Here is a 24,446-nt window from a genome sequence, read left to right as displayed (position 1 = left end):
GGTCAAAGTGTCTCCCGAGGGCATGGACATTCCTCCTTAGTAAGGAGGAACAGAGATTACCTGAAGTCTTTTTTCCTACTTAAAAATTAATATCCTCTATTTTTTGCCTGGGCTAGGCTTGAGAAGGGAGTAGGGGTAGTGGCAGTCAGAAACTTAACTTGCAGGAGCCCCAGTTTCCTCATTTATAAAATGAGGAGTTCAGTGCCGAACTCGGAGGTCATTTAAGGATTGAGCCTGATAAATATGGAAAGCCCATTTTCCCTTCTAGATGTTCACTTACTTCATTCATCCAGCAAGTGGTTATTGAGGATCTACGTGTCATCCATACTCTAGGTACTTAGTTGGCACTTCCTTCCTCTTCCCTTACACCAATGCTTGCAAAATCTTCCCCTAGAACTCACAACATCCATATGAGAGGTAGTAACTGCCACGATCCGTTTTGTAGCAGAAGATTTTGAAGCATAGGAAATATTTACTGAATATGCTGAGCACGGTGGCTCATGCCTGCAATGCCAGGACTTTGGGAGGCTGAGGTGGGCAGATCATGAGGTCAGGAGTTCGAGACCAGCCTGGCCAAAATAGTGAAACTCCGTCTCTACTAAAAATACAAAAAATTAGGCGGGCTTGGTGGTGGGTGCCTGGAATTCTAGTTACTTGGGAGACTGAGGCAGGAGAATCGCTTGAACCCAGGAGGCAGAGGTTGCAGTGAGTCGAGATCGTGCCACTACACACCAGCCTGGGCAACAGTGTGAGGCTCCATCTCAAAAACAAACAAACAAAAAGGAAATATTTACTGAAGAAAACAAATTTAATTTTTCTTTCAATATATTCTATTTCTCTAAAGGAATTGTCTTTCTTAAATCTTCCTCAAACTGGCTGTCATTCCAAGGAATGAGGAGGTAATTTAGGGATGCTTTTGGCCTGCAGGACCTCTGCAAGAGGGAGTCCCCAGAAATGCTCTCTAGGGGGCACTAGTGAGCCAGGCACGGGAAGAAGTGTATCCCACAGCACACAGACTGCATTATGACCAAGACCTTTCTTCAAAAGAGGGAGGTTGATCATCTGGCCCTGCTTGTAGGTGGGGTGGGCCTTGATCTATCTAATATGCTTTAAGGATGGTGAAACGCCTGCCTACCCAACACATATCCTCATCAGTCTGCCTTTGGTCTCATTATTAAAGACACTCCTTTGAGTCAAATCCAAGATTTACAAAAGGCTCTTAATAAAACACGTACTTAACATAAACAAGTTAACAAAATTAATTTGCTGCCCTACTAGGCCCCGAGATATCCATTTTTAGAAGGATTAGAGGGCAGAGATGCTGACCAGCAACTGCCATGCTGCCAAGAAGCCACTGGGATCTCAGGTTTACCAAGAAACCATGAATCGGGTGATCCAGGATTCTTTCCAGCTCATTGTCTAGCTTTATCTCTGCAGCCACCACATCCTGCTTCTCCTATCTCTTACTTCTTGGTTTTGCTACCCAAGGAAAGAGAAGAGAATGGTGCAGTTGGCTTCTGGGGAATGTTCCAGAAAGATATAATGAAGATAAGAGGAGAGAGAGGAGCCAGGAAAATAAATGACAGAGAGCAGGCTGTAGAGAGGGCAGAGGATTCAGCCAGTAGCTGGTGGCCCAGTCTGTGTCTGCCTCACACTCCTTTCCAGCTGCAGGGCTTCCTGTGCAGTGCTCCCAGAAGCCCGGTGTCCCTGAAGCACCGGGAACCTGGAGGGGAATGCCATGAGCCTTTGGAAAATAATGCAGCACTTCAGCAGTATCGTTCTCTCCAAATTAGGCTGTAGTTTTTGCTTTTTGTCTGACAAAATGCAAATACCTCATTTTGGAAAAATGATCAGTCAGATGAGGTGGTGAGCACCTGTAGCCCCAGGTACTCAGGAGGTTTAAAGGGGAGGATTGCTTGAGTTCAGGAGTTCCAGAAGTTTGGGACCAACCTGGGCAACATAGTGAGACCCCCAACCATCTCAAAAAAAAAGAAAAAAGAAAAGAAAGAAATCATTATTGCTTGATGTTCCAAAGCCTTAGAACATAACATCAAGGAAACAAGAGTCTGAAGCAGGGGCATGCGCTCAGTGGCCTTAGGAGCAGGGCAGGGACCCTAACTGATTGGAGCAGCCAGGGTGGGCCCTGTGGAGCTCAGCCAGGCCCAGTGCTGAGCTCCACAGGGCCCACCCTGGCTGCTTGTGCCAAAATGCAGGCCTAAGGTTGCCAGATTAACATTTTATTTCTTGGGGGAAAAAAGTCAGATATCTAGATACTTTATGTTCTATCTCTGAATTCTTAAAAATTGGCAGCTGATTAAAAACAAAAAAGTCAAAATCAAGAAATCCTTCTGCTGGCTCTCCAGCATGTGGTCAGCCTTGGCCCAGGGCAGCCTTGCTAGGTGCCTTGGTTTACAGTCTGGCACAGCGGTCCTTTGATGGACACTGCCTCATCATTTGGATGGTCAGCTGGTCATTTGGAGAAGTTATTCTCAACTCATGCCAAAGGCCTCTTCCACATGAGGCTTAGACAGCCCCCACTGACAAAAATTGTATTGGGAAGACCAAATATTTCAGATCCTATTGACCCAAACTTTTTTTTAATGAAACGTGCTTATAAAAACAATTTTTTCAGCTGGGCATGGTGGCTCATGCCTGTAATCCCAGCACTTTGGGAGCCTGAGGCGGGTGGATCACCTGAGGTCAGGAGTTGGAGACCAGTCTGACCAACATGGAGAAACCCCATCTCTACTAAAAATACAAAATTAGCCGGGTGTGGTGGCACATGCCTGTTATCCCAGCTACTCAGGAGGCTGAGACAGGAGAATTGCTTGAACCCAGGAGGCAAAGATTGCAGTGAGTGGAGATCATGCCATTGCACTTCAGCCTGGGCGACAAGAGTGAAACTCTGTCTCAAAACAACATCAACAAAAACTTTTTTTTTTTTTTGCCTTCATCTTGGACTTCATTTATGTCTAATTTTAAAAACCAAGTTTTGTGTAAAACTTAGAATGCTATTTCACTTCTCACTGTGGTTATATGTAAATCTAAAAACAAAAATCAAGCAAACAAAAGACCCGTTATTTTATACTAGCCAGTCTTTAGCCTTTAACTCAGCACGAGGTATGAAATGTCAGATTTCTAAAAGAATTGACTCTTCCTTCTTTTCATCCAATTTTCTTAATTGCTAGTTTAAAAAAAAATCCTCATCTCCAACTTTTATCCCCCAAAAGTTCACAAGGTATAATAGGATTATAATTTAAGGGAAAAATAAGTTATAAATATCTTCTTTTCCTTTATAATTACATAAAACATCCTTTGTTATATAAAACATATATTTTATGATTATATTAAATTGTGGGGTTTTTAAAACATCTCTTTGTAAATGATGATTTTAAATGTTAATATAACAAATACCAATACTTATTTGGGACTCATGATGTTATATTCTCTCTGACTGACCTTTGAACGCACGTGGAATCTGTAATGTATGCACATTGCACCAGCCTCAGTCCTTTACATGTGCTCAATATTTTTTGATTAAATAAATGAACAAATAATAGTAAGAAAGAAATGTTAAAAGGATCCTGTTTCAGAACAGATAGATGCAACTTTCCCTTTAAGAAGTTAAAGTAAATGTGGTTAATTATTGCAGTTCATGAATCTTTTAAGTGGACAAGTAAACCATGGGAGATTACAGGAGAAACTGGCCTTCCTCATCCTTCAGTCCAATAATTCCAGTTTTACTATGCTGCATTTCTGCCTCATCAATACATCTAACTCTTAATATTTTTCATCAACTCTCATTTTAGTCGTTTATATTACTACATGGATGAAAAACTAGAATAATTAGCAGATAGAAACACAATATTATTGCATTTTAGTTAAATAATGTTGCATTCATTCCTGGAGCCTAAAACTTGTCCTCTCTTTTTTAGAAAGGGAGATTATGAACGGTAAAAAAATAGTAAAGACGATTGGGCACGGTGGCTCACATCTGTAATCCCAGCACTTTGGGAGGCTCAGGCAGGTGGATTGCTTGAGTCCAGGAGTTTGAGACCAGTTTAGGAAACATGCCAAAACTCTGTCTCTACTAAAAATACAAAAAATTAGCTGGGTAGGGTGGTGCACTTGTACTCCCAGCTACTTGGGAGGTTGAGGTGGGAGAATCACTTGAGCCTGGAAAGTCAAGGCTGCTGTTTACCCTGGGCAAACAGAGTGAGACCCTGCCTCAATAAAATAAAATAAAATAAAAATAAAGATTTATGCCTATCAAAATAAGATCTTTTTCTTGATAGGATCAAAAGGATTGAGGGAGAATTGAATGGGAATAACATTCTATGTTGTTGAAAGATATAGCACATCTGTGTACTACCAGAGCTTGTCCCATATTTGAGAAATTCCAGTCTAGTCCAGCTTCCTACTTTACACATGAGCAAAGGTAGGCAAAGCAGTACAATGACTTGCTCAGTTGCAAAATGGGACCTGTCCTCATGGACCAGTATTCTTTCCACTGCACCCTGGAACTTTGATCCCTAATGTCTCTAGTTAGTTCACCTACTAAAAGATGGATGGCCACATGAAACAAGAGAGGAAACAGAAGTCCTGAGGTGAGCCCAGTGGAAGCGGGGAGGTGCTGAGCCTCAGAGATAGAGAACAGGGAAGTGGTGTAGGTGAGGAACCTAGAAGGCTACTGGGGAGGTGAGGATACCATCTTTTATCCTATCCCAAGTCCCCTTTACAGATGAGGCAATTCAGGGCAGAGAAGAGAAATGGCTTGTCCAAGTTCTTATGGCCTCTCAGTGGCAGAGAAATGCTATAGCCCCATCTCCGCCTTCCAGGTTTGCATCTGTATATGGCACCCATCTGAATCTCCAGCTCTGACATCCCTTCACTTTGTAAAACCTAATAGAGTATTCATATCCTATAAGTATGAGGGCTATGATATTTTGGAAAATTCTTATTATTTCTCACATTGGCAGGAAGAATCACAGTTTTATCCCTTCACCAGCTGCTCCCAGTGTCCTGGCTGGAGCTGATAACTTGTCTCCACCCCCATGCTGCCCAGCACAAAAAGACAGAGCACACTGGAGTAATTCTAGTAGCTGCCCCCCATGGTAACTCACCGCAAATCGCTTCCCGCAGCCCTGGTTGCCGCAGCACCCACAGCAGTCATTGTTCTTCAGGCCCAAGAACACCAGTGCAGGGAAGATCATCTACCAGCAAGAGAAGCACCTCAGAGACAGTCCAGGAGTTGAAGGGAGGGCCTAAGCCTGCCTGACTTGATAAGAAGCCCCATCCATAGTGAGGGACTTGGAGGCCCAAAGGGAATGGCAAAGGTAACAGAGCATGGCTGGAGGGATGCTGGAGTGTTATGAGTGCTTGGGTTCCATTTGGCCTGACTAACCAGCTTCAATGAGGCAAGATTTCAAGATCTGAGTTTCCATTTAGATCGTGTATTAGGAAAAAGAGTAAGAAACTTCAGTTGTCATGACATTGAACTGTCCTCAATTGTCATGAAAAATGAGTCTCTCTCCCTTTCTCTCTCTCAGCTGGAGGTTCCTGATTCTATTGGTAAAGAAATCCTTAGGTCCTAAGTGGAAGAGGACTGCATTGACAACTGCTTTTCTTGGTGGTTTTAAGTCAATCAATTTGCTAGAAAGCATTGCGGGTTTGTTGTTGTTGTTTTGGGCACTATCTTGTTGGAATCAAGAAATTATGTGGCCTTCACTTGAGTTCATGGACTCAAATGACACATGAGAACTGCCAGCCCAAGCTTGGAGATTAATGACTTAGTAAATTTAGTTGATGTGTCCTTGTCAGCTCCTAACAGAAAGAAGAAATAAATTAAGGCATTGGCCTCTCATCATGCAATGCTTGGGCTTCCGTTACCAACTAAATATCTCCCCAATAGGTACCTGATTTAAAAAGGATTGGGGAGAAGGGGAAATCTCCCTTAGGGGGGATTTTAAGGCTTTCCTACTCACCAAGACACCGTTTCCTAATATTCCTCCGAAAAACCAGATCTCTTGGGAAAGGTGGTCGTTGTCATCTATCACTTTTCCTCCAGGAAAAAATAACAGGATGTTAGCCAGGAAGCCAAATAAAGCAAGGGGAATGAGGGTGCCCCCCAGGCATCTGGCACAGCCCCCAGTGCACATGCTGGGGTGGTATGATACAGGTCAGCAATCAAAAGCTCCTCACTGCTTTCTTCTCAGGGCCTCTTCACAGGTTTTGGCCAGAGAGTCCTTGGAATTGTCCCCAATTCAATCAGAATTTTGGGGCTGAGAACCAAATTTCTGTGAACTGCGTCCTTGGAGTCGCTTCAGCTTCTCAAAAATAGCAGAACCTCGATGGCGATGGACATTTATACATTCTCCCTGACCTGGGAAGTGCTTTTTTTTTTTTTTGCACCCCCATTAATGAGATTACGTTAAGAGCAATCATTCAATCATTTTGCCATGGAGACCAATAACCTTTGTTAATAATCCACCAGCACAGACACGACACTCACATTGTTGCAATTGAAGACAGGGCTGGAACAAACAGCATTTAGAACCACTGCACCTTTAATCTGACAGTGCCCATGCCCAAATAAAGAAATATTTTCCCCAGACTCTTTATAAATCACTAATATAATTGAGTTACATCCTGGTTAAAATCATGTCTCCCAAGTACTTAACAGTGCACAGTGCATGTCTTGTCTTTTGCACTGAAAGCCTGGAATGCAGGGTTATCCAAGAGAGCTTCTGTTTTCCTTAACATGATAATAATTTGATAGTCTAGTTGTGTAACATTGAGCTCAGACTTACAAGAATTTTTTTTCTTTTGTTCTTCTTTTCTTCCTTTTCCCCAGTGAACAAGAATTTTTTTAAGGAAAAAAGTAACTGTTCATTTTATTGTCTGATTGCTGTATTTCTCTACTTGTTAATTAAGTAATTAAGTTCTATCTTTTCCCTACACGATGTGATGGAATTAGCAAAAACAGTTTTCCTAATCATCTTTTTTCACCTATGTCTTACATATAGGAATAAAGGAACCATCATTTACTAAGGCTAAGGGGAAAGGAAGGTTGGCATTGGGTAGAAAGGGAGAGAGAAGGTCCTAATGAGTTGACAGGGGAGAAGGCACAGCTGGAAGAGCAGTTAGAGAGTGTGGGAGGCAGTAAAACACACCCCTATTGGAAAGCTTGCCAACTGCCAGGGTCATGATTCATTATTCATTTGCTCTGTGTCACATAAGAAGGTCTCTGCCACGCCTGGACCAAGCCCTACATTATGCGATGGCCCTGCATGGTACTGGTATTACATAACAGCTGAAGGATTAAGAGGTGGAACAGGAAGTCTTACTAGTTCTTCATTGAGAATCTAGAGGTTAAAATAGGTCAAATATTTTAGGGAGTCCAATTTTGGCAAAATAAAAAGCAAGTGACATTATTACCATAGTGAGACCTGTTGTACTGTGGAATAGGCCATCTGGTCACCAGGAAGCTGGGGGCAGGGCTCTGCCAAGGCTCAGAGGCCCTTGGAAAGAGAAGCTGTGGGAAGGATTCCAGCGAAGTTAGACTGGATAAATGATGAGGCTCCTTCTAAAATTTCTACGAAGCGAGTACTGGTTGCTAATAAAGATGCTTAGAAGTCTCAGGGTCAGGATGAGAAAGAAAGCAGAAAAACAGCAAATGTTTATTGAGCCATGCATAATATTCCAAGCACAAATGAGCACCTTAAATGTTCCTCACCCTTCTGTGAAGAAGGTGTCACATCCGCTTCACAGGTGATGATGTTTCTGCTCAAAGAGAGTTTTGCAAGGTCATCTCAGCGTAACAGGAAGAGCTAAGATTTCGTTTTTTATTTATACATACTATTTTACACATTTATGGGGTACCTATGATATTTCATTACATGTGTACAATGTACAGAGATAAAGCCAGGGTATTTGGGGGTATCTCTCACTGAATATTTATCATTTCTATGTGTTGGGATCAATTTAAGTCCTCTCTTCTAGCTACTACATTATCTAGCTAATACATTATTGCTAACCATGGTCACTTTCCTCTGATGTCAAACAATAGAGCTTATCCCTTAACTGTATGTTTATACCCGTTAGCCTACCTCCCTTCGACTCTGACTCTGCATTGCCAAAACCCAGGCTATGGTCTTTCTCATAGATTTTCCCTTTCAAAAGTAAACAACAACAAAACATCATATTTTCAATATAAACAATAGAATGACACCATGTGTGAGGTATATGCACGCAGTGGGAGACACTTCCTTCTGAAAGACAAGAAATGTGATTTTATTTCTTACTACAAAATAATATGTGACTCTTTTTGGTAGAAAAATGAGATATACAGACAAGCAGAAGGAAGAAAGGGAAAACCAGCTGTGTTTCCACCAGAAGCAGACAAGGACTGTGATCGCTATGCTGGCAGCTGTTTTCCAACACCCCAGGCAGGGGCATATGAGCTTTATTTATAACCCAGTGTCTTCTGACAGGGAGTCTTGAGCCTATGAACTCTAAAAAAGGCAACAGTTCTGGGGGTGAGCAGATTGGGTTAGTCAAATGCACATGCCACTTAGAGCTAGGCAGCTCCCCTCTGGGAACTGGGGAGCTCTTTTCTTTCTCCCTGGGCTATACCTTTTGCTTCTAGAAATTACCATCATGGCATTTGACAAATACTAGCCCTAATGTCCTAGATTTTTCAGACTAGCAACTGGAGTTACCCATCTATACTGTCTGAGCAAATAGATGAAAGTAAGAAATATTGTGGAGTATGCTTCAGTTTTCTTTCAGGATTTTTAAAGAAAATCTTGTATATGAGTAACTTGGAGGAAGAGCCTGAGGTAACTTATTTCCTGTGTAGAGGAAGAGAAACACTGAAAGACAGTCACCTTTCTGGAATGCCCTGACCACTTGAGACGTCAAACGCTTGGATAGTGACTAACTCATTAATTGTTCAACTATTAATTATGCCTTCGGACCTCCAGGAAAGAAGTGGAATCTGGAGAGAGGGAATGGTGGGAGGAAGGGAACCTTGGTGAAATTCACCCTCTGGAAGTGTAGTGGGGAAGTCACCAACAGACTGCTATAGGTGCAAAGGAAAATTATGTGAGATTCTGAGAATCATTTTTGTGATACTCCTGCTTAATAGTTTATTGCTTACTCTGTTCCTCTGGGTGTTTAGCAGTGAAGGCTTTAAACTAAAAAGGCTAACCCCTTGTTTTCAGAGACAGCGAGAAGGAAGTGGCCGAGGACATTGAGCCCCATTCTGTCACTAGCCTTGTAAGGAGACCTCAGAAGTGAGAGCAGATGGTAGCTCTGGAAGGGATAGAATGACAGGAGGGCTCCTTGGGGGAACAAAGGGAGAAGAATGTGAATATGGATGCTGTCTCCATGGATCTCACCCAATGCGAGGTTTGACCACATGGGATTAAGCAGCAGGAAGTCCGGAGGTTCCTTTCAGTGATGCAGGAAGTCAGTTCCTCAGCCAGAAAGCACAGGAGCAGGAGATGTCCACCCTGAAATGGGTGAAGAGCTGTCAACTCAGTGCAATGCAGTGCAGTCAATAAGTGTGTTTGATACATGCATGCAATGTCCACCAATGTGCCAAGTACTGTCCTTGTGAATAAAATAAATCCAAGACTTGCTTTCTGCCCTCAATGATATTACAACCTTTTACTTGTGACAAGAGACAAAAGAACCCATACACAGAGGTTCAATGAGTAACTGCCCCTTAGCAGAGGAACAAGACATGGTTTCTTCTGCTTGTCTTAAAGCAGAGCATTCTCATCTATTCATACAGAATATCAGGAAGAAGACAGGGGTCTCCACACATTTGCATTCAAATAAAATTCAGGTCCTCATCTTTATTTACCTAGATGATGAAACTAGATTGTTAAAAGTGATTTCCCAAAGGAGGAAAAAATTAATAGAGAATATTAGTGGGCATTGCATGCAATAAGAGCCATTTTATGAAATGTGTGTTATGTATGCATAGATGTCAGGTAATAGTGCAACATGTTTTGTTTACTATAGGTCTCCAATAAAAAAATAAAGATCAAACCAGGTAGTGAGAGTTAGTGATCTTTACAAAGTGAGAACTAGTGACCTCTATAAATGCTAAACTATATTACGTGCTTTTGCCAAAAGCCCTCAGGAGGCTTCCACGGCCCTCACTTCTTAAATTTAGTCCTTCCTGATTTTTCTTCCAGCCACATCAGTCCTCCTGTCTTCCTGCTTCCTCCTCTGCCTGCTTCTCCTGCTTTCCTCCCACACCCCTCCAGGACTCAGCTCAGTGGCTATTTTTCTGGAGAAGTCTTGTTTTATAAGACAGCTCTTTCACCATCAAGATACGTTTGGGAAATCTGAATAACACAGAGCAAAATAGGACTCTGAATGGCAGAACTTTTTTTGACCTTTTAATTTGCAAGTGCATGTGTCATTATTGGGGAGCTGAGATATATAGTACCCAGCATTTTCCAAGCTTCAATGCCTACAGAACCCATCTTTTGTATCCTGTAGCTGGCAGGACCAGGATTCTCCAGAACAACCTTTGGAAAACTTGGAGCTCACTCATTTCCCAAATGCTTGTGATGGAATCTGTGTTGGCAGAGAGAAGGCAAGTGGTGACTTGAGGCAAGGCAGTATAATGAGAGCAAAGATGGAAGACGGGATAAAGCATGATTTGGGGAAACGGTGAGGTGCCAAGGTAATGAGCTTGGAGCAGCATTTAGAGCCAACCTGGCCTCCATGGACAGAGGAAAGTAAAATATCTTGCCAAGGGAAGACAGTCACTATTCTCTAAGAGCTCTGATGCTTCATGATGGACTCCTCCATGCATGGGCCACTTCAACATGAGTGTTCCCTAAAGCACTGCAGTCCTGGGAGAGGCTGTACTACCAAAATACCATGTGTTCTGGAGAACTAGAAGACACAAGGCTCCCTCTCAGATGTCTCTGTCTCACTATCTAGAGTTGTCATCGAGCTAGTCTATAGGAGCAAGCATTTACATGACATTATTGTCCCTGTTTTAGAGAAGAGGAAACAAAAACAAGTGGTAAGCACTGTTCTGGTTATTTATTTTTTACTTTTTGAGACTGGGCCTCACTGTGTCGCCCAGGCTGGAGTGCAGTGGGACAATCATAGCTTATCAAAGCCTTGACTGCCTGAGCTCAAGCGATCCTCCTGCCTTATTCTCCTGAGGGACCACAGGCACACACCACTGTGACAGGCTAATTTTTTTTTTTGAGACAGAGTCTTGCTCTGTTGCCCAGGCTGGAGTGCAGTGGCATGATCTTGGCTCACTGCAGCCTCTGCCTCCCAGGTTCAAGCAGTTCTCATGCCTCAGTCTCCCAAGTTGCTGAGAACACAGGCGTGCACCACCATGCCCAGCTAATTTTTATATTTTTAGTAGAGACAGGGTTTCACCATTTTGGCCAGGCTGGTCTCAAACTGCTGGGCTCAAGCAATCTTCCCATCTCTGCCTCTCAAATTGCTGGGATTACAGGTGTGAGCTACTGCATCAGGCCACTGGTTATCTTTTGATGTATAATAAACCAACTCAAAACAGAGTATTTAAAATAATAATCATTTCACTTTATCTCAGGATTTTGTGGATCAGGAAGATGAGTAGAAACCAACTGGGTGATTCTTCTGCTCCAAGTAGCATTGATTGGGGTTATTTGTGGTTCTTCAGTTGTGGCCACAATGGTTTGCAGAGTTCAAGATGGTTTCACTTATATGCCAAGGTGCCTTGTTGGGAACAGCTATAACGCTGGGCTCAATTGGCCCCCTTCTTTTCTTTCTTTAGCTCTCCATGTGGTTTCTGCAACATAACCATGTGGTTTCTGTGGTTTTTACATGGTAACATGTAAAGCTATAAGAAGTATATAAGATATATATATCTGAGATATAAGAAGTAGAAGCTGCCATTGTTTTAAGGCCTGAATCAGAAAATGGGACAGGGCCAATTTGGCCATATTTTATTGGTCAACATAGTCAGAATGATCTCAAATTCAAAGGGAGGGAACATAGACTTCACTTCTTTATGAAAGAAATGTCAGAGAATTTCTGGCCATCTTTAATTCCTCACGGAGATAAAGGTAGATTTGAACCAAGGGAGTCTGATCATAGAGACTATCCTCTTAATCACCACAGTATAATGCTTCAGAAACCAAAGACTGTACCTACTGTTTGCTCAACACAGAAAGGACTGCCTGCATGCGTTTAGGTTCAAATCAAGGGACTTTCTCAGCCACAGGCTAAATTATCTGGATAATTCCCTCCATTTTGTATGGGTAGTCACAACCTGAGTTAGGATTTGAACTTGAGGATCTAGCAGGCACCATCTATACCCTAAAAATATCTCTAGTTGTTTTTAAAATTAGAATGAGCAAATGCAAATCTGTTCCTGCCTCATGACTCAAAGTGGTGCTATATAGTCCCTTCTAACGTAGATCTCAGTACAAAAGGGCACAGCAGTGACCTCTCAGAGAGGCGTGAGCTCTAGCTGGTAAATCTGTCCCAGATGACCTACCCAAATATTGATCTGTTTTAGCGTTCTTTCATATCGTCATGGTTATAGGTGAAAAGTTAACTTTCAACAGGAATTCACCCCTCACCCCCTCTCCATAAAGTAAAACATCACTAACTGTGGTTCCTCATCTTCTTTTTAAAATTAAACATGGGTTCAAACCAAGTTTAGAAATTCATGTTATGGTTTTAAAATGCAGATAAATTTTAACACTGCATTTGTTTTAAATGTCTATATATCTGACTTTGTATAATTATGTATTATTCTTTTCATCTCTGCCTTTGCACAGGTATTTTCCCATTTGTTTTTTAAAACTATTTTTCCCAGTAATTTTTGCTTAAAAAAATTTACAAACAGGCCAGGTGTGGTGGCTAATGCCTGTAATCCCAGCACTTTGGGGGGCTGAGGTGGGAGGACCATGTGGTCAAGGGATTGAGATTATCCTGGCCAACATGGTGAAACCCTGTCTCCACTAAAAATACAAAAATTAGCTGGTCATGGAGGCGCGTGCCTGTAGTCCCAGCTACTTGGGAGGGTGAGGCAGGAGAATCACTTGAACCCAGGAGGTGGAGGTTGCAGTGAGCCAAGATTGTGCTACTGCACTTCAGCCTGGCAACAGAGTGAGACGGAGTCTCTGAAAAAAAAAAAAAAAATTACAAACTTATTAGGAAATTCTAACAACACCAAGAGAGCAAGCACAATTTGGAACAAAATAGTATCAGAAGTAACTGTCTTAAAATTTCATGTCAGTGAACTTTTGTGGGGGTCAATTTTAGCTTTTGTATATTTATTCTTTTAGCACATTTTTTGAGCAGTGATGTGTCAGGTACACATGTTAAATGGGCAGAGCTTATAAGAAAAGGAAGGTAGATATTAATAATGCTAATAACAGGAAAAAGGTGTCATACTTATTAGATACCAAGAAATATCCTTCAGTTCTCAGAGCAATTGTATGAAGTTGGTTCTATTTTAATCTGAATTTTACTACTAAGGAAACTACATTCCAGAGAGGTTAAGTAACTTTCCCAAGACCTCATCACTAGTAGCAAGGGATAGGATTTGACCCCAAGTAATCTAGTTAAAAAAAAAAAAAGTCTGTGCTCTTAACCTCTATGCATGTTGCCTTTCATTAGTTAAATAGTGCCAGAAACGTATAATAACAAACTATGATTTGTTCCATGGACTAGAGAAAGTCGTGAAAGTATATAGGGTAACGGGGGATTCTAGGGAGGATAGGGAAGGCTCACCTGAAAAGGCTCCTTTGAAACCGCTCATTGCCAAGAATAGAATTTTGATAAAATTATATTATGTAGTAATATTTATTGTAAGCTCGTTACATGCTATGTATGACTTTAATGCTTTTCAGTATTAGCTCATTTTATTTTCACTATGTCCCTCTGAGGTGGGTAACAGTAACCCAGTAATCTTTCTCTTTGCTATGTGGAAGGAAGTTGAGGCTCAGGAGGTTAGGAGTTTGCTCAAAACCACACAGCTAGAAAGCAAGTCAGCACTTGAACTCAAGCCCACACTTTTCAGACTGAGTGTCTTGTGAAAGAAAAGAGCAGTGTCAACAAGTTGGAAGGATCATGTGGTCCCCCTGCTCAAAGATGCTCTCGCTGACTCTAATTACGGATTTCTAGTTGCCAAAGGGCAGAGCAAAGACAGCAAAAATTACTGGTAAGACCAAATTCTAACGTGATAAAAACATTAAAACCAAGTTTTAAAAGGAAGTAACTTAGTGTAGTAATTGGTGTGATGTGTTCCTGCCTTAAGTGCACCTGGGTTACCCTGCCACTGACAGTGGTGGAGAGTCCAGAAGCAAGGTCAATGATAAACTCCCTTGCTTGAAATTGAATGATCAGCTCCAATTCACAGAATGTCAAAGTTAGATAAACCTTTTCCCTTTTATAGGTTTTCAAGACTGAACTGCAATTGCAAAAATAATTCCTCCTTGTAATAACTACTGTGATTAAACCTAAAGGGTAGAGAATGCATCCAGGTCTTTGGTGGTCTTCACAGTGTGAGCAGCACACTGTAGAGGGCCATTTTTTTTTTAATTGACATTAGCTTTTCTGTGATTACCTATATGTATATCAAAGTTTCTAGCAAAGTTATAGACCAAGACTTCTCAAATTTTGTTGTGCATGTAAATCATCTACAATCTTGTTAAAACACAGATTCTGATTTAGAAAGTCTGGGGCGGGGCCTTAGATTTTGAATTTCTAACAAGCTTCTGGTGATTCTGGTAGTCGGAGGACCATGCATTGAGGTTGGACATATTTGTTACTCTACTGATGTTGGGGCAAATGGATGCCCGTCCTTAGACTTCCTACTGGAGCAGCTCATTGTGGGGTGTTTCAAGCAGTTGCTACTTGCTCTAACAAACTTTTGTTCTTGGGACAGTCACTTGCCAGCTTAGGGATTTCAGATGGAGATGGCTCTAGAGTTGGAAGAGACCCCACATCACTCCAGCTTGCTGTTTTCTGCATGCTTTATGGTGGTGGTTCTCAAGGTATGAACTGGTTAAAAATTTGCGCTGCCTTTCTCTAGATGGGCCTGCTTCTCAGCAGTCATCTTCCCCTCTTACTCACTCATTCCCTACTGCATTCCACAACTGTTATTCCAACCCTTTTCCACATTCCTCAAACCCTCCCACCTCCCCCACCCCAACTCCTTTGAGAGTTATAACCTCTCCTCCCACTTGCAGAAATGAAGGCCCAAGTTCCTTCATCCATCTTCCTTTCAGCCTTATATTTTTATATGAACACTTTCCTCTTTCATCCACATTTTGTTCTTATCGTCTCCATTTGTATTACCTTTCCCCTGTCAGAAGGTTAATTCCCTCACTGGTGATTTAGTTTCCATCTCTACACCTCCCCTGAGACTGCATCAGCAATTATCGTTACTCCATCTTAGAGATTTAGTATCCTCTCTTACCCATTTCTTCACTCTCTTTGCACATACTCAGTTCTCACTTTGCTTTTCCTAAATTTTTATTAAAGAAGTTAAAAAATATCCACTACATAGAGAGAACTGTATAATGAACTCCCTTTTACCCATCAAACAACTTCAGAAATAATCAAACTTTTTCATTTTTGAATTCTGTCTTGGAAACATCTTCCCTTGGCCCTGCTCCTTTTTCCTTTCATGGCCAAGCCTCTCTCCCCAGTTCCTGGCCCCTCTGATTTGTGCCTCACGCTGTGAAGACCACCAAAGACCTGGATGCATTCTCTACCCTTTAGGTTTAATCACAGTAGTTATTACAAGGAGGAATTATTTTTGCAATTGCAGTTCAGTCTTAAAAACCTATAAAAGGGAAAAGGTTTATCTAACTTTGCCATCTGGTTCCTGTCCGGGTCTCACTATGGCAAGTTCTTCAGTGCCATTACCCATTACTGAGCCCCAAGGCCATGTCTCAGGCTTCATTCTCCTTTCACCTCCCTGCAGCATTTCACTACTTCTGAGGCTCTTCCCACTGAGCAGCTGGAAGCACACTGGCTATCTGCAGAAGGACTTTGGAAATCAGCACTCTGAAGCTAGCTCCCTCTCCTCCTCCCTTCTCCTCAGGACTTTCAGCGCTGTATCTGTTTTTCAAACTTATCATCATGTCAGAATCTCTAATCTTACCTCTGGGCCAGAAATGGAAATGGGACACTCCTTAAAAACAGTTACAGTATCTTCTAGAAAGGTAAAGTCCTTAACTGCACCTAGCACAGTGCCCCCACTTAATCAAGGCACCATAAAATATTCGCTGATAATAGTGATGATGACGATAATGATTACCACCCACATACAACTATTAAATCAGACTGTGGAAAATACAAGACAGGGAAGCGAGCCGGAAGTCGCCCTGGCTGTCCACTTCCACGCTGCACGGGCGGAACCTCAAGCACTGGAAGAGAAGTTCCGGTGCTGGGCTGGCCTGGCAGGAGGCGGCGGAATGGAGACGTAGACGGAGGACGGGGCCTCACCCGCGGCCCCACGCTGTCCTCTTTCTGGGATGCCGCAGGCGGGGCCCTGACCCACAGCCTCCTTCCCACCCGGGCCCACCTCGGCGCCAGAGACTTCGAATGGGAGGAGCTGCTGGCGCTGCTCCAGGCCAGGATCTGGTGATTTTGAAGAGAGGCCCAAACAACCAAGATGAAAACCCCTGCTTCCTTTTCCTGAAGTGTGACCATGATGGAAGTGAAGAAATCGCTTCTATTGGCATTTTAAGTCCAGCAAGAAATATGGAAGTGTACCCAGGAGAGGAGTACTGTGGAACCAGTGGGGGCAAGAATGTTTATACTGTCCTGCATGACAGGACTGTGAGGACGTGGGAAATTGAAAATCCAAAGAAGCAAAAAAAAAAAATGTGCTTAAACCACAGACGATGCAGGGCAAAAAAGTTATTCCCACTACGTGCACACAAAGTAGAGATGGAAACCTCATAGCAGCTGCCTGCCGGAATGGAACCATAGAGATCTGAGATCGAAATCTGACTGTTCATCCTGAATTCCACTGTAAACAGGCTCATTGCCCGGGCGCACACACTTCTTGCATGACGTTTTCCTATGATGGTGATGTCCTTGCGTCTCGTGGAGGCGATGATTCATTACAATGATGGGACAACTGACAATTTAATAAGCCACTCTTTTCGGCCTTGGGTCTTTCCACCATGTTCCCAATGGCTGACTGCTGTTCAGTCCAAATGATAAGCTCATAGTCACTGGGACATCTGTTCAAAGAGAATGTGCAACTTGTTTTCCTTGCTTGTAGGACTTTCCAAAGGGTGTATGAAATAGACATAGCAGACGCTGCCTGTGGCATCCAAGCTGAACCAGACAGATCATGGTTGGAACAGGAAATGGTCGTCTAAAGTCTATTACGACCCCAACAAGAGTCAGAGGGGAGCAAAATTACGTGTGGTTAAAACCCAGTGGAAGGGGATTCGGCAGAGTCGTGGAACCGCCGCTGGGTCGCTGTTGGTCCACGCAGCCCGTCCCTCCCGCCGCCCGCCCGCCCAGCGCCCGCAGCCGCCGTGGGAGTGCAGGTGGAAACCATCTCCCCAGGAGACGAGCGCACCTTCCTGAAGCGCGGCCAGACCTGCGTGATGCACTACACCGGGGTGCTTGAAGATGGAAATAAATTTGATTCCTCCCGGGACAGAAAAAGCCCTTTAAGTTTATGGTACGCAAGCAGGAGGTGATCTGAGGCTGGAAGAAGGGGTTGCGTAGATGAGTGTGGGTCAGAGAGCCAAAGTGACTATATCTCCAGATTATGCCTATGATGCCGCTGAGCACCCAGGCATCATCCCACCACATGTCACTCTCGTCTTCGAAGTGGAACTTTTAAAACTGGAATGACAGGAATGGCCTCCTCCCTTAGCTCCCTGTTCTTCGATCTGCCATGGAGAGCTCTGGTGCCTCCAGACGCGTGAACATGAATCCATATGGAGCTTTGCCTGATGTTCCATTCTGCTCTGTATAGACATCTGCTCTGACTGTGTTCTGTCACTCAGCTTTGCTTCCAACACCTCCATCTCCTCTTCCCCTTTCTCCTTGTATGTGTATTTACCTAAACTATATGCCATAAACCACAAGTTATTCATTTTATTTTGTTTTCATTTTGGGGTGAAGATTCAGTTTCAGTCTTTTGAATCTAGGTTTCCACTTAAGTATATGGTCATGCATTAACAGCACAAGTGATAGGTTAACTTTAGAATAGGAATTAGTGTTAAGGGGGGGATTGCAAGAATATTTGATTTTAATTTTTTGGATGAAATTTTTATCTATTATATATTAAACATTCTTGCTGCTGCACTGCAAAGCCATAGCAGATTTGAGGTGCTGTTAAGGGCTGAATTATTCTCCAAGTGGAGAGAGGTCCTTGGGTTAAATTAAAAGCCCTACCTGGCCAGGCACGGTGGCTCACACCTGTAATCCCAGCACTTTGGGAGGCTGAGGTGGGTGGATAATTATCTAAGCTGCTGAGGCTGAAATTTCCATGCTCTTGTAATTCTTATGTGCTAATAATTTTGAATGGATTTTAAAATTCAACTTAACACTTAAAATATCACCACTCATTGACAATTGAATTGAGGGCCATACAAGTGCACAAATGCAACTGGCAAGGTGGGGTGAGTTGGGGGAGGCAGGGCTTGGAAAGAGGGCAGAGAAGCAGAGGAGAAATGAATTCTACTTGGTTCCAGCATAATATTTCCCTCCACCACCATCACAAAAACATGAACACCTGAAAAATACCATCATACAGAACACTTTCTGACAGTCTGGACTATTGTGTTTCAGACAGGTATGTGACGCACAGGAAGCTTTGGCCATGTTCCTCCGCCACATGCACATGCTGGCTGGGAGGCCTCAAGTCAGCACAGTCCTATCCACCCTCATCCATGGGGTCTCCCTCTGCCCAGACCCAGGACACCTCTAGTATTCATTCACTATGAAGTCAGTGGTGACTTCAAGTGCTACCTGCCCGCCCCACGGTTTATTCATCAGCTGTGGTGCAAGCAAAGAAGATAAACAAAAAGGTCTCCAAGGCTCTTTGGCTGAAGGGATTTGTTTTCTGCTTTGTTCTTGTGAAGATGCCTGGGCATCATCCCACATAAAGCTACCTTCTCAGAGTCAGTGGCCAACTTGCCTTCAATCCTTTTGAGAAACCTTGCTGGGATATAATGGAAAGGGTCCCTGAGTAGAAGTTCTGCCTCTACTGCTTAGTAACTGTGGCCCTTGAGAAGTTATTTAACCTCTCAGAGGCTCAATCACTGCACCTATGAAGCAGAGTAATTGGTTATCCCGGGTTAGCCAATTACTAATCAATTGATAGCATTGATTACACATGCTGCCATATACAAAACTTTTATCTATATATTTTGTAAAATGAAGTCCAGGTATTTGGCATGATATAGACTAACACTGACTTTTTTTTTAACAGAAAAGTTTTATGAGGCATTTTGAATAGTCCAGGAAAAACTATAGTGTGTTCCGTTGAAATCCTAATTCATATCCTCACGTCATCTCATGCATGTGTATGCAAATGCCTGCCTTTCAGTATTCACTGTGTGTTCATATCATCATCTTACTCGATCCTGACAGTGAGGTGGGTAGGCCAGTCAGGTAGGGATTATTATAGATAGTATTTTTTTGAGACAGAGTTTTGCTCTTGTTGCCCAGGCTGGAGTGCAATGGCTCAATCTCGGCTCACTGCAACCTCTGCCTCCCGGGTTCAAGTGATTCTCCTGCCTCAGCCTCCCAAGTAACTGGGATTACAGGCATGCGCCACCACACCCAGCTAATTTTGTATTTCTAGTAGAGATGGGGTTTCTCCATGTTGGTCAGGCTGGTCTCAAACTCCCAACCTCAGGTGATACACCCACCTCGGCCTCCCAAAGTGCTGGGATTACAGGCGTGAGTCACCGTGCCTGGTCATATAGCTGGTATTTTTTATGAATGAGGAAACTGAGGCCAGAGAGGTCTAGAGAGTAGCCAAAGTTCACACAACCAGCAAGTGGCAGAGACAGAATTAGAGTAAACACCCTCTAACTTCCATGCTAGGGCTCTAGCTGCTGCCACACAGGGAAAAGCAGAATGTCCATACCAGAAAGCATGGCAGCACGTAACCCCAGCTACCAGCTCTAACTGTATATGGCCAAGTTTCCTGCTCACTCAGCCTCCTTCTTCTACACCACCCACTCAGGTAAAAGTAACCTGAAGAAATAAATCTAAGGGATTTAATTATTATATTATTAATAATAATAGATGGTCATTTTGTTGACAGAATATTGTCTAATATCAGGATTGGAGATTTTGCATTTTCTTCTGTGTTGGTTAGTGACTGTTGTGTAACAAACCAGCCCAAAACTCAATGGCTGAAAGCAACATTGGCAAAGACAGAAATAACCTTGCAGTCTCAGGCACACAGCTGTCCAAAAGCTGAGGCCCAAACAGAAAAGCAGATTGTGGCCAACAGCTGCTGGAATGGAACCTCCCTTCTGCCTGTGGCTCGTATGTTCTCTGATTCCCCAGCCCATTCATAAGAACTTCTTCAATTTAAGCTGCCAAACAGAGAACTATTTTTAAATGTGAAGAATACCCTGAGAAAAATCATATTTTTACTTTTTACCATTTCTTTAACATGAAGCTGGTTATCGTGTGTCTTAAAATCGCTCCTGTTTTCTAAAACTGTTGTCCATTTGCAATTACACCATTAAATGAAAACTCTTTCTCCTTACGTTTCTATATAGGAGCAAATGTGACATTGTGGCCCACCAAGTTAAAACACTGGCCTTTTTCTTTCTTCATTTTTTTCCAGTAAGGAAAAGCAGATAAAATGGTGTGTTTGAGGATTTGTTTCAAAATAGACACTGGTGTGGGTGGATGCAGAGACACAGCAACAATTGGCCAAGGAAGCTGGTGATGGCCACTGGCGAAGGAGATGGGTGGATACATAACACAGCTAAGACTATTTTACTCCCTAGAATCAGAGAATGACAGAGCTAGAAAGTTATCTAGCCCAAACTAGTTATATTGTAGATAGTGGAGGCCTGGTGAGATAGTGCCCAAGGCTACGCAAATGTGGGTCTTGCACTCCAGCCCTTCCCACATCCATGCCATTGTTGCACAGGGTCACATTATACTGTATTCCTTAATCTCTCCTGACTCATATGTCATAATTTTACTGTCATCAAAAGTTTGAAAACTATTTTTAAATAACTATGTTGACTTGGATCTCAATTAGAATGCAGACCAAGAGAAGAATATTTCATTTATTTAGGTCATGACATAATTTTGTAAGCGAAAAGTACAAAATACATAACAGATGTGGGCTTTATATATAATGTAAACATTCATCATATATATTTAAAATATAATTACTTGTAACTTTATTAATTCTCCCCTTGTACACACACACACACACACACACACACACACACACTCTTCAGGTTCTTGATTCTAAATTCAAGCATTTTTCTTTTTTCTGGCACTTATTACCTCCTACTTTATATTTAATTTACTCATATGTCTGATATTCCTTTTTATTAATTTATTTAACAAATATTTTGTTGAGTGTCATTCTGTTCCCAGCAATACTGGGTGTACAATGGTAAATAAAAACAGACTTGGTGCATGCCTTCTCCTACTCTCTATTGGGAGAAAGAGTAGGCAAATGCGAAGAAAATAAATAAAAATTGGGGCAAAACCTATGAAGAAATCAAACAGGATAAGAAGATAGAGAATGATGATGTGAGTAAGGAGTGCTGGGAGGAAGAGTACCATTGACAGAATGTTCAGGGATATTTATGATGATGCTGAAAGGGTGAGAATCTTGGTGCATAATGAAGACACATGCCCAACATAGGTAATCTCTGCATGGTGATGGGCAAGCCAGTAGGAAGAGGCAGGGCTAAAATTTCTCTCTGCAAATAATGTATTGTATTTTATATCATTCAACATAATTTGCCATCATTTAGCCAAGAAAGATTTTTAAGTGATTATTACCAAACACCCACCATGGTTTTAAAAAACAGCCACCATGGTTTAAAAAACACCAAAATTAATTCAATGAAAGTATCAAAAATATTTTGCTTTGTGAAAAGGAATGTTCTAGTGCCCAGTCAGTTTTTTCAAATGCAGATTGAGATCCATTAGGGAGTCATGAGCTCAACTTAGAAGGTCAGTATTTAACTTTAAAAATGAAATAAAAATAGAATGAAATAGAAAATACTGGAGTACATCACAATTAGTAAGAATAAATATTGTTTTGTAAAATTTTGAATCTGGTAAGGGGTGTGTGTGTGTGTGTGTGTGTGTGTGTGTGTTATTTGTGATATACTTTATACTGAGTATAATGTGATTCTTACGAGGGTTCCAGCAGAGGAGAGTAGTTTGAGAAAATTTTCCTTATTAACTGAATGAATAGATTGCAAAGTAGGCCAGCTTACTGCCCTATACAAGTAAAATGTAGTTGGATACCTATTCAAAATGCATTTGATTATGGTGTGGGCAACAATAAATAGGTAGTAGGAATATCTTACATTTTCAGATACTCATTGTTTTTATTCATTCAAACATGAATTAATTTTTCTTCTCTAGAAAAAGATTTAAAGAAGCTTATAAATGCTCGCATAAAATAGGACATACACACTAATAAATAACGAGTGTGTTTAGTTGTGTTTTTAGAAAGTACTTATCTTTTAAATAAAAACAATCCAAAAGGAAAAGTAGGTTGAGAAGATGATGTAGAACCAGGACTGAAGGTAGCAGCATTCAGTGAACTCACACACCCTGGAAAGTGGTAAGACAACGAAAAAGGATAAAAGTAGCCCCTGACATCTAGAACTGATTTGATGTTCACACCTAGACCTCAGTGTTACTACAAGTTGGTCTGACACATACAGCCAGGCCATTTTATTTCCCTCTTGAATATAAACAATCTCACAGAATATCTATTATCTAACAAGGTCACTCTTAGACCATGATAAAATGAGATAAAAACAAGGTCACTGTATAACACAAAATAGCAAACATTTCCTTCCCTTGCTGAATGAGTGACAGTGACTTCTTTACCAATGACAGCTTTAATCTCTCCCTAGTCTGTGTTCCCCATAGATAGGACCTATCGAGATTCCCAAAAGTAGAATTGCCTCCCCACACAGATAATACCCAATCTGGAGAGAACCCTTTTCTCTTAGAGCCATCCTAAAATTACCCAACCAAACCCAAAATTCTATACCAGGTTCTTTTTGACAACCCTTTTCTGAGATACTTCATGATCCCCACATGGTGTGTATTTTCCCTTACTGCAGTTTGTGAAAAACCCAACAAGTCCAACTACAGGTGTCTCTGGCAGTCTTTGTCTGAAGAGTATAGATAACAGCAAAGTTGATTCCCAGCACCATGTCTTGCACGGGACAACAAAAAATCTCATTATAAGTACCTTTCTGTCCTTTAGAGAGCACGTAGGTGTGTTCATGTGTGGCGTATGTGTAGGAGGACAACAGTTGTAAAGAGCTAGCTTCATGGAGCTTTATCACCTCAGTATCTTTTGGACTGAAAATTATCAGTTGCTAAAACTTAGAAGTACCCAGAATATTTTTAGGTGTGGTAATGTTTTTAGTTGTGTTTTTTAAAAATACTTATCTTTTAAAGATAGATACTAGAATAGTTATGGATAAAACACTGTGATATCTAGTTAAGACTTGCTTCAAAATCATTTAGGGCAGCCCGAAAGTGGGTGAGGGTGCGGAAGAAATAAGACTGGTCATGAGCTAATAATGATTGAAACTGGGTGAGGGGCCTATCAAAGTTTATCACTATATTTTCTTTACTTTTAAAATTTGACATAGTAAAAAGTAATAATAAAAATATTTCTGGAGTCCAATTGCTCATTTGTGTTTCCAGTTTGGGAAACACCAAAGCTAAATGAGGCTATGTCTGAATATGCTGAGAATTAGGGTGTTGGAATTTAGTAGCAGATTCCAGAGTTATGTGTGGGTGTGGAGGTGAGGTAGGACAGGCTTTGGAAAGACGTTTTCAAGGGGAGCAGAGAGTTCAGGCAGATTTCAAGCCAAACATACACTCAAACTGCACCATCCATCTGAAGGGCTTGGGCAATTAGATATGAGGCAATGGGGAAGGAATTTGAGATGCAGGAACACAGCAAGGAGGTCTGAAATGGTGAGTGGAGATTGAAACCTAGGTATACTCCTTTAGTAGAACCTGGCATGCCTGAGATCATGTCTGCTGCTGTGGAGGGAAATCTTAAGGAGAACTACTTAACTGGTATTACTTGGGTCACAGAATCAAATAATTTTGCTGTTTAAAAATCAAAAATCATTATTTTTCTAAGGTTTGACACTTAAAAATCAAATACCATGCTTGTGAAAATAAATTCCTAAAATTGCTTTTCATTTTAATGGGGC

The 24,446-nt window shown here is 41.8% G+C and overlaps 1 protein-coding gene and 1 pseudogene across 1 annotated transcript in view; one reads left to right on the top strand and one right to left on the bottom strand.

The window, feature by feature from the left end:
• The window catches only part of TM4SF4 (transmembrane 4 L six family member 4), a 29,588-nt gene extending 23,198 nt beyond the window's left edge, over positions 1–6,390 (bottom strand). Inside the window, exons 1-2 of the mRNA XM_021669550.2 lie at positions 5,985–6,390; positions 5,124–5,213 (exon numbers count right to left, since the gene is read on the bottom strand). Coding sequence (XP_021525225.1) covers positions 5,124–5,213; positions 5,985–6,158 — 264 coding nt within the window. The 5' untranslated portion in view covers positions 6,159–6,390. The remainder of the gene's footprint in view (positions 1–5,123; positions 5,214–5,984) is intronic.
• A 10,969-nt stretch (positions 6,391–17,359) lies between these two features.
• LOC105706533 (peptidyl-prolyl cis-trans isomerase FKBP1A-like) lies at positions 17,360–17,882 on the top strand (annotated as a pseudogene).
• Positions 17,883–24,446: the final 6,564 nt, after the last annotated feature.

Source organism: Aotus nancymaae, unplaced genomic scaffold (assembly GCF_030222135.1).
Source record: "Aotus nancymaae isolate 86718 unplaced genomic scaffold, 86718_ANA_hifiasm-v0.15.2.pri h1tg000019l, whole genome shotgun sequence".
NCBI classification, from domain to species: Eukaryota; Metazoa; Chordata; class Mammalia; order Primates; family Aotidae; genus Aotus; species Aotus nancymaae.
This window is presented reverse-complemented; position numbering and strand designations above follow the sequence as displayed.